At 40.4% G+C, this 13,809-nt stretch overlaps 1 protein-coding gene and 1 long non-coding RNA gene across 2 annotated transcripts; one reads left to right on the plus strand and one right to left on the minus strand.

Moving 5' to 3' along the window:
• Nucleotides 1-3,577: 3,577 nt before the first annotated feature.
• On the plus strand, nt 3,578-4,803 carry LOC121484768 (ADP/ATP translocase 2-like). Its single transcript, XM_041744437.1, has one exon. The coding sequence runs from the start codon at nt 3,642-3,644 to the stop codon at nt 4,536-4,538; it is 897 nt and encodes a 298-aa protein (XP_041600371.1). The 5' UTR covers nt 3,578-3,641; the 3' UTR covers nt 4,539-4,803.
• A 436-nt stretch (nt 4,804-5,239) lies between these two features.
• Nucleotides 5,240-6,470, minus strand: LOC121484036. Its single transcript, XR_005985924.1, has 3 exons — nt 6,319-6,470; nt 6,131-6,204; nt 5,240-5,302 (listed from the first exon to the last, which is right to left on the minus strand). It is a non-coding gene; the product is annotated as an uncharacterized LOC121484036 (long non-coding RNA).
• Between the last annotated feature and the right edge of the window lie 7,339 nt (nt 6,471-13,809).

Here is a 13,809-nt window from a genome sequence, read left to right on the forward strand (position 1 = left end):
CATATTTTCAATGTTCTAAAATTAAATGATGATATATCTAAAGGTGAATCTTTTTTTCTCATTCATCCAGCTGAGTATTCGGTGGAATGTTTTCAATCTAAACATTTGCATCCTCCAAGGATTTTTTTTTCTATTTTTTTTAATTACTTCTTCTCTTTTTTCTCTCTTTTCCTCCACAGTGGTGGATGACATGATTATGTCATCTAATCATATGGCTCATTTGTGCCCTCTAGCCCTGCTCATGCCCAATCCCAAATGTACCAGTTCCATCTGACCATGAATTCTGCTAGGCATTCCTCACCTTATAATTTGGTGCGGTTGACAAAATGCAGTTCCTGGTGGGCAATTTAATGGTCAGGTGCTCCATGTCTCCCAGGGCTCAGTAACATATCAGAAGTGATTTTTGAAAGATTCCAGCATATGATGTGTCTGCATTGTGATGTTTCTGTTGACATTGCCCATAAGCTGCACATGGTATATCTTCTTACTACTTACTTACTTCTTAGTACCACCATCTAATAGAGTCTGCCAAGTTGCATGGCCCAAGAGGCTGAGCTGCTTGCAATACAGTAGGGACCTGTTAAAAGCCCTTTTCTCTTATGGGCCCCACTGGAATTTGGCAGGTCTTTTTGCTATCAATATATAATTTGGAACAGTGTTTGCAGTGTGCAACTTGCTATCCCCAGGACCTAAAAGACATTCAAGACAATGTCCTTCGTCCTTAGTAGTAGGAGGTACAAAATACAATGTTTTTTTCTCTATCTTGTAGATGTTGCCCCAGCAAGTCTCATGCTGGGTTCCTAAAAAGTTCAATAGTGTGGCATGCCCCTGCATCTTCATAGCATTTATTACTGCCCACCCTTCAGAGCACAATTGTACTTGCTGCTTCTTGCTGATCTGGTCTGATTAAACTACTATTAAAAATACAGGGAACCATGTAATGTTCTGGGGGGTTGTAGATGGCTCAGATCCCTTCAGACTATATTATAATAGAAAACAGAGAATTAACATAGCCTGGGGCTAAACTATAAATATATACTATTGTCCTTCCTTGTCCTTTCTGATAGAGATAGAAAAGATGACACTCATCAAATCAGTGACCACGTACCATGGACCTGAGGCTGTTTATCTACAGTGGGCACAGATATTACATCTAATACAGCTGCTGCAATCAGGGCCATGAATTGATGAACTTCATTGTTAACTTCTACCTGACTTTTGTAGAAACCAGACTGGTGAATTAAATGAACATGAGATGGGGAACCATCATCCATTGATTCATCAGATCTTTAAGGATGACAATAATCTCTGGCATTCCCCCTGAATTGAATATTACTTTTAATTTATTCTCTTGACCAGAGGTTTATTTTTGTCCTGTTTCACTATGATACTTTTACCCCACATGCCAAGGAACAATTTCACAATTGTAAACACATTCCAATTGCACATGGTGGGATAGGGTTTATATCTGATTTCCCCTCTAACAGGGGATCCTTGACATGCTTCTGGTCCCTGGATTCAATGTCACCTAGAAACCCCTGTCGAACAATTCTTGGGAAATGAACATATTTTCCTTTCCCTGTTGTCTGGTTACATGGCTGAAGAGCCATTGGTTCCTTTGAGGAAGGGTTGAGGAACCACATGCTATAATGTTATAGTCTTTCCTCTTGGAGACCTGACTGCTCCTTCACTATTATGGATTCCAGACTTGAAAATTAGCACGTGACTAGGAATTGGGCAGAGGTTTATGATTTTTAATCAGGCCAGTTTCCTTCTACAACCTGATCATCTATCCTTGATTTATTTTTGTTCTATAGATTGAGCAGCATCCTTGGTGGCTGCCCAAATATCTTGCTCCTAGGAACACTGTGCTCTGTGACCAATCTTAATCTTCATCATTCTCTATAGGTCAGCCTCCTTTGGCTGCCAGCTTGAACTTGGTGTTCATTGCATGAATAGCACCCACCTTGCATCTGATGGTTAAGTGCCACCACCTGACTTCTATTATTTTAGGACCCTATCATGTCCATGGCCATCAGTGAGTAAAGTTCAGACATCATATCTTCTACCATTCGTCTTGGCCTACAAAGGAGCTATAACTGAGCTGCTCTTTCATGTCAGTTACCCTCCCACTGCAGACCTTACAGCTTTGGTTAGCAACCTGCATCCAGATGTGTCAATAAAGGAGTATACAAGACTCAATTTTGAAGGGCCTCCCTAGCTCCTGAGCTCCCTCTAGGATTCACTGAGGTCTTTGTTAACAACTTCATCACTCGACCTTTCCCTCTGTTCAATCCTGCTTTCTTCACTTCACTCCCCTACAGGAACTGACCCTGTGAGCTCTCCACAGTAATTTCCTGAATGCAAATCTTTGCTTCAAAATTTTCTTCCCAGTAACTGAGAATGCAGACCTTAAAATAAGATCTTGGCACTGAGCCAACAGCTGATGGGTTAGCAAAGAGGACCCCATTGTGATCCTAGATCAACTGACCCTCTTTAGCTGAAACAAGGCTCAGAGAACTCATGGAAGAGCTATTGGCTATCAACAATATCCTAGAAGCTTGGAGAATGAATGTTTCTATTCCACAAGTACATCTGGGCAGTACACCAACAGTATCTACTACCTTTATGTTTTCCAATTACATCTTTTTCATAGTAGACCATTCTTGTTTTATATTGCAATACATGTTTGACTTTCCCATAGAATGTTAATTAAAATTTTTAAAAAATATTCTTGCTGTTCCTTAAATTAACTGTTTCCTCTAAGGTCAGTGACCCTAATAGTCCATTTTGGTTTTGTTCTGTTTTGTTTTGTTCCCTTTGCTGTCGCCGGTTCTCCTCAAAATATAATGCTTCTTGGTTGTTTAACAATGAAAGACCATGGGGGCTCCTGGCTGGCTCAGTCAGTAGAGCTTACGCTTATGACTCTTCATCTCAGGGTTGTGAGTTCCAGCCCCACACTGGGAGTAGGGAGAAAGAGAAAGAAAGAAGAAAGAAAAAAGAAAGAGAGAAAGAGAGAGAGAGAGAGAGAAAGAGAGAAAGAAAAGAAAGAAAGAAAGAAAGAAAGAGAAGGAAGGAAGGAAGGAAGAAGAAGAAAGAAAGAAAGAAAGAAAGAAAGAAAGAAAGAAAGAAAGAAAGAAAGAAAGAAAGAAAGAAAGAAAGAAAGAAAGAAAGAAAGAAAGAAAGAAAGAAAGACTATATTAATTTGCATGGGAGTCCACTGCTTTTTTTATAAGTCTGTTTCCCCAGCATGACTTTCTCCTAATTGGGAGTGTTGAACACAAACCAGTGGTGATATTAACTGGCAGGTTTCTCTTTGGGTGCTCTGGAGGTATCCACGTGAGCAGTCTGGGTGCCTTCATTACAAATGTCAAAACAAGTGAGGATTTACTCTGATGCACTAATTCTCACTTAAAATCCTACATTTCCCCTGTTAGAGAGTTCCAATTCTTTGAAGAACAGTCTTCTGTTTTTAGCCTGGGGGTAAATAGAGTTGCTACTAGTCACTGTCCATGTGTAGGGAAGTCCGGAATATTTTTATGGATCTATCTTACATAAAAGTTTGCCAATTTGCCCAGAGTCCCAGAGTCCCAGCCGGTTCCTACCGCAGTCCCTCAGGCGCCCGGCTCGTTCCTTTCAATATGACAGATGCCGCTGTGTCCTTCGCCAAGGACTTCCTGGCAGGTGGAGTGGCCGCTGCCATCTCCAAGACGGCGGTCGCGCCCATCGAGCGGGTCAAGCTGCTGCTGCAGGTGCAGCACACCAGCAAACAAATCACTGCAGATAAGCAATACAAGGGCATTATAGACTGCGTGGTTCGTATTCCCAAGGAGCAGGGAGTCCTGTCCTTCTGGCGTGGTAACCTGGCCAATGTCATCAGATACTTCCCCACCCAGGCTCTCAACTTCGCCTTCAAAGATAAATACAAGCAGATCTTCCTGGGTGGTGTGGACAAGAGAACCCAGTTTTGGCGCTATTTTGCAGGGAACCTGGCATCAGGTGGCGCCGCTGGGGCCACATCCTTGTGTTTTGTGTATCCTCTCGATTTTGCCCGAACCCGTCTAGCAGCTGATGTGGGCAAAGCTGGAGCTGAAAGAGAATTCAGAGGGCTCGGTGACTGCCTGGTTAAGATCTACAAGTCTGATGGGATTAGGGGCCTGTACCAAGGCTTTAACGTGTCTGTGCAGGGTATTATCATCTACCGAGCTGCCTACTTCGGTATCTATGACACTGCAAAGGGAATGCTTCCAGATCCCAAGAATACTCACATCTTCATCAGCTGGATGATCGCACAATCTGTCACGGCAGTGGCTGGGTTGACTTCCTACCCATTTGACACTGTTCATCGCCGAATGATGATGCAGTCAGGGTGCAAAGGAACTGACATCATGTACACAGGCACGCTCGACTGCTGGAGGAAGATTGCCCGTGATGAAGGAGCCAAAGCTTTTTTCAAGGGGGCATGGTCCAATGTTCTCAGAGGCATGAGTGGTGCTTTTGTGCTTGTCTTGTATGATGAAATCAAGAAGTTCACATAAGTTATTTCCTAGTTTTTCCCCCTGTGAACAGGCATGTTGTATTATATAACATATCTTGAGCATTCTTGACAGACTGCTGGCTATATTTATCAATGGCAACTATTTACTGGTTGAAAATGGGAAGCAATAATATTCATCTGACCAGTTTTCTCTTAAAGCCATTTCCATGATGATGGGACTCAATTATATTTTTTATTTCAGTCACTCCTGATAAATAAATTTGAAGAAATAAAAAATATCTGAAGTAAAAAAAAAAAAGTTTGCCAATTTATTCTCACCGTTTTACCATACTCTTAAAAGCACAAAGTATTTTTAAATGTTTGCCAGTTTTATGAGCAAAATACTGTTATCACTTAATTTGCATCAAACTCTTTTCGTGGATTTATTTTTTTAAAGATTTATCTATTTATTTGAAAAAAAAGATTTATCTATTTATTTGAAAGGCAGAATGTGAGCAGGGGAAGGGGCAGAGAGAGAGAGGGTATGCACATTCTTCCCTGAGTGTGGAGCCTAGCACCCCCCAACCCCCAAAACCCCCGACCCCACCCCAGCGCACTCAGGGCCAGGTCCCACGACCCTGAGATCAGGCCTGAGCTGAAACCAAGAGCTGGACCCTCAACCACAAAGCCACCCAGGCACCCCCTTCCATATATTTAGGAGCTCATAGCTGCCAAACCTGTAGAAAGACTAGGAGAGGAAGACAAGCTGCAAAATTCACAGCACTGCATTTTTCTATTCACTTGCACATTTCGGAAAGGTCACAACTAGGAAAGAAAAAAAAAGTGATTGTATGCTGGTTTTAAAAATACCCACTTCTTAGCAGATCTATAATCCACAGAAGGGTAAATTAATTCCATACTGTTTTTACCAGTCAGGTATATTTTGTAACAATTTGTTTCCTGTCTCCAATCCTTAACATTAAGGATATATTTAGGCAGCTGTATGAGCTATGTCACTTTTCCCAAAATAACACCCTGACCCCAAACCATGCAGTCAGATAATAAGGAATTAGTGTGCAGTGACACCCTGTCAACAGACATAATGTTTCTGAACGTGAAAAGGGCTTGACCCATTGAAGGAGCACTGTCCTATTGCCATGGTCCATCATGACATGGCCCGGTTTCTCTTGCAAGCCCTGGCCAGGGTTTCTTCCTTAGTCGGTCAGCCTCAGCCTAGCCCGCCCACAGGCAGGTCCTGCCTCTTCCTACTGGCCAGGAGGAGGGTGACAGACGGCCGCAGCTGTGGCCTGGGCCCTTCCAGGTTCCACCTTCAGCCTGCGCACATCACCGACTCAAATGCATCAGGCACCGCTCAGCTGTTCCCCAAAAAGCCCACGTAGAGGGCCAGCATCCTGTGCCCTTACACGTGCACTCACTCTAGGGGTCTGGCTCGGAGAAGGGAATGGCATCCAGCCCCACGTCCTGCCCCCCCATCCCCAAGAACAAGAGCACCAACTAGGACCTGGTGCTCCAGGCACATGGGTCATCCGTGTGCAAACCAGCAATCAGTAGGCCCGGCCTTAGCTCCAGAGACAAAAGTATGCAGAAGGGAAAGGGTTTGACCAAGCAGTCCAGAGCTGCCTTGGCACTAACCTGTGGATGGTGTTGCACAAACAGATGTTTGCAACACTTGCCAGGTGTGTCTCAGGAACTCGCAGTCACTAAATCTGGAAATAACGTAAAGGTGATAAGGAGGAGATGGGACAAGAAACAGCCAACATCCCATGGTGCTGGGACCTCTCAGGGACCCTGGAATGAAGAGTTCAGTGACTTTCACCCACCTGCTTTTCTAAGAGCACAGACCGTGGGGTGTATACTTAGCCTCAAGTTCTGAGACGATGACTGTCTGGATACTAATAGTCTGTGTCTAGGGCTGAGGAGAGCTCCAGTATTCTGAATTTGGGACCCATATTGACCCCAGGGCTCCTCCACAGAACAGCTGACTGGCCTCTCTAGAGTATCAATAATCTCCACAGGCCCAGTGACAGAGCTGGGCTGACAGCAGCATCTGCTGCACGTCTGTCATCTCTTCTGGCCAATAGAAACAGGGCATGGTCCCTGTGGCCTGGGAAGGCCGTCATTCTCCCTCTCCAGTGGTTGTGCCAGATGAAGAAGTCATTACTACTCAGGGCTGGAAAAGAAACCAAGGATGCCTGGAGGGAATAAAAGAATGAGACAACAGGATACAGTCAGCCAGTTGGTCACTGGGGCACATTACAGCTTCTGGGCACTCTTTCCAGATGCCTTGCATTTTTCAGTGTGCGGCCGCGTTCCTCAATCCTTCACTGGGGGAGTTCAAGGTTTCAACATCCTTGTACACTGGAGCATTTGAGAGAGGGATAGGCATGTCTTCAGAAAGAGAGAGCAATGTGGCAGCCCAAGAAGAGATTCCATGTCTCCTCATTGCTTTGCAATGAATTCTGGAAATTCAGTGAGGAGCATGGGTCAATGCGTGTCATTCATGGTTGCTTTTCATCACTCTTTTCGTGCCTTGTTTCTCAAAAGCCTTATGGTTATTCTTATGGATCATAATACTAGTAATGTCTCCCTTCTGAGCCATGCACAGCATTTACACAGATTTTTCACATTCATGACTTCACCTGAAACCCTAAGAAATAAGGACAGTGTGTCCTATCGTGCCCATTTTAGAGATGAAAACCTAAAAGATCCAAAAAGGTAAGAGCAGCCCCAGGTAACAGAGCTGAGAAGAAGCTGAGATGGAACTTGACCTCAGATGTTATGCTTCCAAGTCCAGGGCTCTTTCCACACTCATGGCTCACATTATGTCGGCCCTGTCCACAGCTCAAGTAACACCAGTCAGTCGTGATCCAGAAGCAGGGGCAAGGTGAACTGCATAGCACCTAGAAGTTTGTCTGGGGCATGTTTCTATCATGAAGTCATTTCCATAAAGGAAGCCACACCCATGCCCCCAGTGTATGTGGGGGAGGAACGGGGGGGGGGGGTGCACATGCTCACGTAATAGCATTGTAATGTTCTCACTCTCCAGACCAATGACTCCTGAAATGGAGTCACTAAGTGGTTTCAGTGCTTTGATGAAGAACATCAACTCTTTTTTGAGATTTGGCATCATTTTCTCAAATCCATAGGAACTGGAAAAGGGACAAAGTAACTGACCAAGTAAATCGGTTGATTTATATTGAAATCTGAAAGGTAGAGTTCGGCATGCTCATATGTGTGCGTGCGCGTGTGTGTGTGTGTGTGCATATATATTTTAAAAAGCAATATGATACACTTTCCTACCCCACAGAAAACAATCCCTAACATTTAAGAGTAAAATTCTTACAGAAAAATATTTGGCTATGGCACCGCATACACAGAGCAGAAAGTTAGCTATCCTCAAACTATTGTCAACTTCCAGTAAATGATGTATTAGTTTCTCTTCCTCAGGATCCATACTCTTTTGTTTTTCCTTTACCTCTTTTCATAAAAATGTAATATATGACAATAAACCCCCCCCACTGGCCCCTCGAAAATATGTAAGAAAAAAACTATTGCTAGCTTAAACTAAAGAAAGTGAAATAGCATGACCAACCAGTGTCTCATTATTTTGAGAACAATCTTTTTGTTGTTTTGACTTTCTACACTAATTAAGAGATTTGGATTAGACACTGAAGCTTGAACAGGCTTTCACAAGCCCTCAGAGTCACTCTTAGCAAACTTTGATTCATAAACCCTACCAGTGCATGACACCCCACAAAAACAATCCACAAAGCATATCAGTTACCAAAGAAGAATAACAATTCCTGATCTTTAGATAGCTGTCATAAAGAGTGGGGAAATGGGATGAGAGCATTAAGAAAAAATGGAATATAAAAAAAATGGAAATTCCACTAAGATCCTAATTATTCTTTCTACTAGAAAAGCAATGAAAGCTTTGATCTTTCTCTAACTTGCTTCCAGGACAGAGTTTTCTCCTACCCTCAAATCCATTTTCTTCTCAAGATGTCGGAACTGAAACAAAGAAGAGGGAGGAATAGGGAAAAGTAGGGAAAAATTAAAAACCACAGCCCTGAAGCAGACCATTACCCTCTACCAGCACAAAGAAGCTATAAAATGTGTTGAACCAATTATATCATTTACTCTCTTATCAAGAAGCAGGAGAAGGCTTTTATTCTAATCTACTCCTTGAAGTATAATCAAAGATTGTCTTCATGTTTGATTTTTGAATAAAATTAAGTAGGAGTTCTGTAGTAAAGTATGATCAATATCAGCCACATTGCCTATACTAAAAAAAGAAGAAAAAGCATTCTAGCATTCAATGTGCCTCTGATGCAAATCACAGTGGGACTGTAAAATTTAAACAGCAATTCACAACACCAACTCCCATATTACGTACAGCACTGATTCCCAAATTTTATCATGCATCACATAGAGGGTTATCTTATGAAAACCGATAACTGGTTCCCACACCCAGAGCTTTTGATTTAGTAGGTCTGAGAATGTGCATTTCCAACAAGTTACCAGATGCTGTTGATGCTGCTGATCTGGGGAACCATCCTTTGAGTATCACTGCTATAGAGGAATTAGGAAAACAGGAAATAGTAAAAAGAGTCTTTGGGATTGGGCCATATTGATGAACTAGAGGAAGAAATTTCAGAATAGACAGTATATTTATTCAAAAAATACTTAAGTTCCCACTGTAGGCCATAACTGTTCACCACTGGAGATAGAGTGGTGAACAAAACAGGCAAGATCCCTATCCTCATGGGGCCTGTGTTCTAATGGAGGAGATGGATGATAAGCAAGTAGTCAAGAGTGGTATAACAAAACATAAGCGGTGCCTGGGTGGTTCAGTTGGTTGAGCATCTAACTCTTGGTTTTGGCTCAGATCCTGATCTCAGGGGTCATGGGATTGAATCCCCACCCCCACCCTCAGCCCCCTCCCACAACGCCCTGGGGGGACTCTAAACTCAGCAGAGGGATTCCCAGGTGTCTCAGCGGTTTAGCACCTGCCTTCAGCCCAGGGCATGATCCTGGAGTCCTGGAATCAAGTCCCACATCAGGTTCCTTGCATGAAGCCTGCTTCTCCCTCTGCCTCTCTCTCTCTCTATCTCTCATGAATAAATAAATAAAATTTAAAAAAAAACTCAGCAGAGAGTTCACTTGAGATTTTCTCCCTCTGCTCCTATCTCTAAGTGCTCTCTCTCTCTCTCTCTCTCTCTCTCTCAAATAAATAAATAAACCTTAAAAAAAAAACAAAGTGGAATAAGTGGGCAAAAATGATGGAGGTGGGCTACTGTTAGACCTGGTGTTTGGATCTTTGTACAAGGGTTTGAATTAAGTGAGGAAGGAAGCTGTGACCAGGAAGATTGCAGGCACATTCTAGACAGCGGAATAACAAAGTCCAAATACAACTTGTTCTGCTATTGTTGCTACGTGTTTCACAACCAATCTTCATTCAGCAAAGAAATTAAATGTCAATGTAAAATATCAATGTAATGTTATTAAAAGAAAAATATCTCATGAACAGTATTTAGCCAAATGCTAGAGCTATCGGTATGATATATACAGAAATCAGTGGAAATGCCCTACATTGAATAGAAAGGATTTCAAAATTTGATGCTAGAATCACTAAACATTTAAGATAGGTGAAAGTAATAAAGCCATGGATGACTGTTTAGTGTGAAGATTTCAAAGTGGGATTAATTTAATGAGTAATAAAATGAAAAAAAGTTATAGATAAAATCTGAAAAAAAAAAAAAAAAAAAACAAGTGCTATTCATTTGAACTACATTGTACTAAAGACAAAGCCAGGCTGAAAAATCAACATTGATTTTATGTATTGTTGAGCTATGAGAGAAGAAAACGAGACTACCACTAGGAATCAGTGTTTCCTTGGTTTCACACCTGTTTGATGTAAACAGTAAAGTGTTTTCTTTTTTTGTGAAGGTTTTGACTACATAAAGAATTAAACAGTAACTTTAAATTTTAGACATTAATTTTAAACGGCAGAGAGGGGAACCTAAGATAACAACACTAATGTTAGTGCAGAAAAAGGTGCACAAGTCACAATTTTAGCAGAAAACCAGAAAGGATTCTTTCTGCCAACTACAATGCATACTTTGAATTTGTTCCTAAGAGACATGGCCTCAACTGTGCAGATAATAATGACTTTTGCGGAACAATTTAGCAATTATAAACAACATATTCTGGATCCACTCAAAATAGAACATCTTGATGAAACACACCAAATGTGGCTTTAAAACTACTCTTGGACACAAGACAGGAATCCTGACTAAATGTTGTCAAAGCAATTAAATTTAATTTAGTCGAGATATGAGATGCAGACTGAGAATTAAGCCAAACCACAGAAGATCCTCAAAGAGTGAATCATGGACATTGGCAGGAAATGAAACTAATTTTGACCTTGTAGTAACCACGGTGATTGATATGAACTGTTGCTTGCTATTAATAATGTTAACGAATTTTACCAAAAAAAAAAAAGCCCCAAAAACCCAAACAGATAAAACTTTCACAGTTTCACTGTGTAAATGATTTTTTAACTTTTAAAAATTTAGAGATAATTAAATATATATATGCATATACTGTGCTACAAAAACATTCCAATAAATCATAAGGAAATTAAAAGTTCACACAACTGTGAAGCTGATGAATCACATACAAAGAATTTTCATTTACTATTTTCAGGCCATTGTTATGGCCAGGTTATAGTTGATCAGTGTACTGCTTTTATTCCTTTGGAATGTATTTATATTAAAGCTTTTGAAAGAAAAGAATTTTAGAAATATTGTGTTTCATCTAGACATTGCTTTTAAAGTTAACGGACAACTGTGAAATAAGTGATAGTGATTTATATGAAATTTAAATCTTTTAATGTTTTCTGTAATAATAATTTCTCATATGGCAAACCATAACAATGTCTGAAGCTGATTTACAAAATTCACGGTATATTTTCAAATTTAATTATTCCTTCCTTTAAGAAACTTATTGACAATTCCAGTAGGTACTGCTTTGGTAGAGCAATTTTTCTTCAAATCAAAATTAATAAAATCTATCAGAGAATTACAATTACTTAAGGAAATCCATTTGGTTGACATGATTGTTGTCAGAAAATAAATTATGTTAAAATCTTCATGATAACAACATAATTCGTAATTTTGCTAAATAAAAACAAGAAAAATATATGTTTTGTCATATTTTGCTATGTTGTTCCTCATCCAAATATCACCAACCAATCAACAGAACACTAGAACAAACACAACAGAATAAAACATGCGCAATAATAAGTATATCCAGTGGTCGTTCATTTTTTGCCTAATTTAAATCATATAAACACATGACTTCACACACATTTTTTATCTATTATCATAAAGTATATTGTCAAGATTGGATGAAAGCTTGTCAGCTTGATTTTTAACTCTTAAACTATTAGACAAATGGTATGTGGGTTTCCATTCATGTTTTAGCGCTGGCCCCCACAAATATTGAGAACAGGCATAATTTTACCAAAGAAGGAGTGAGACATAGTTTTGGTTCTTTCCATTGTTGCTGCTGCTTTAGACTCTGAGGGATCAGACAGATCAGATGACATCAGTCATCTCCCCAGGTTTTTATTTTTCCTATTTATCCTTCAGATACTGCTTCTCAGATTACCCAAACTAGTGTCCCTCCCGCACCTCTGTATGTGTTCCTACCTGCACTTCCACTTATCTCAAGGCTCTGAGGCTCACTCCTGGCTACCTGGGAGTACAAAGAGGATCATAGTGGGAGTGATGACTCCTGGTTGATGTGGCACTGTACACTTCCAAGGTGGAGGCAAGCCATAATTGGAGTGTGGGGGAAATAAAAATATAAGAGAAAACTGAAATGATTAAAAAAAAAAAAAGTACCGCAGGAGTTAGGGACAGTGGTGAGAATGGTAAAGAAGCAAATGGGAGAAGGAATTAGTTAAGAGAATGAGAAGCATTTCTTCTTTTGAGAAAAAGATAGATGATGGATGGATGGATGATAGATAGATGAATAATTTTGAGATGTGTTAGAGACTAACTCAATTTTCTCAGAAATTCATAAAGGGAAATTTTCTACTTATAGTAACAGTGTCAGTATTAACAGATTCCAACAATACATATTGAGAGCCTACTGAGGGCTCTGTATTGTATGAAGTCCTGGGGTAATAGTGGCCAACCAAAGAAGACATGGTCCTCCTCTTATGAGTCTAAAAGCAAGAAGGAAACATAGGGAATGATCAAATATTCATACCACGGAATATATATTATTTCAACTGGAGTTCCAAGATAAAGTCATGCTTCCACAAAACAAAGATTAGTGAATTTGAGAACACATAGAAAAATTTGAAAAGGCTCTTTCAAGTACAGCACTATATGGAAACTATTGAACTTAGTAGAGAACCCAAGAGAAGCACAGGAGAGAGTAAACCTCAGCACCAAGGCAGCTCACGACTCAGGCCAAAAAGAAACCCACTGTGTGACTGGGAAGTCACCTCTCAGATAGTTTTATTCTTGCATAAATTGTGGCTTACTTCTTGATCTTAAAAATAAATGGAAAGTAAAAAGGAACACCTGGGTGGCTCCGCGATTGAGCACCTGCTTTTGGCCCAGGACGTGACCATGGAGTCCCGGGATCAAGTCCCACATCAGGCTCCCTGCATGGAGCCAGCTTCTCTGTCTGTGTCTCTGCCTCTCTCTGTCTGTGTCAGAAAGAAAGAAAGAAAGAAAGAAAGAAAGAAAGAAAGAAAGAAAGAAAGAAAGAAAGAAAGAAAGAAAGAAAGAAAGAAAGAAAAACAAAGAAAGAAAAAAAGAAAGAAAGAAGAAAGAAAGAAAGAAAGAAAGAAGAAAGAATGAGAAAGAAAGAAAATATTTAAAAACTAGAAAAAAAAACAAATTCTCTTCAACAGGTGAATAAGTAAATTGTGATACATAATGGAATAATAGTCATAAAAAGGAATGACCTGTTAATTCATATAACAACTTGTACGAATCTCAAATGCGTTTTGCTAAGTCAAAGGAGCCACACAAAGAAAGGCTACAAACTGCACAATTCCAATTATAAGCTATTCTAGAAGGAGCTAAACTACAGAGAAAGAAAAGATATCAGTGGTTGCCAGAGTCTGGGAGCGGGAGTCGGAGGTAACTACAAAGAAGTCTGAGAGAATTTTTTTTTTAGTGATAAAAGTGTTCTATATTTGCCTGCGGTGGGGTTTATACTCTTGTATGCATTTATCAAAACTCATATAACCATACACTGCAAAGGCACACTTTTCTGCATGCAAA

This window comes from Vulpes lagopus, chromosome 2 (assembly GCF_018345385.1).
Source record: "Vulpes lagopus strain Blue_001 chromosome 2, ASM1834538v1, whole genome shotgun sequence".
Lineage (NCBI taxonomy): Eukaryota > Metazoa > Chordata > Mammalia > Carnivora > Canidae > Vulpes > Vulpes lagopus.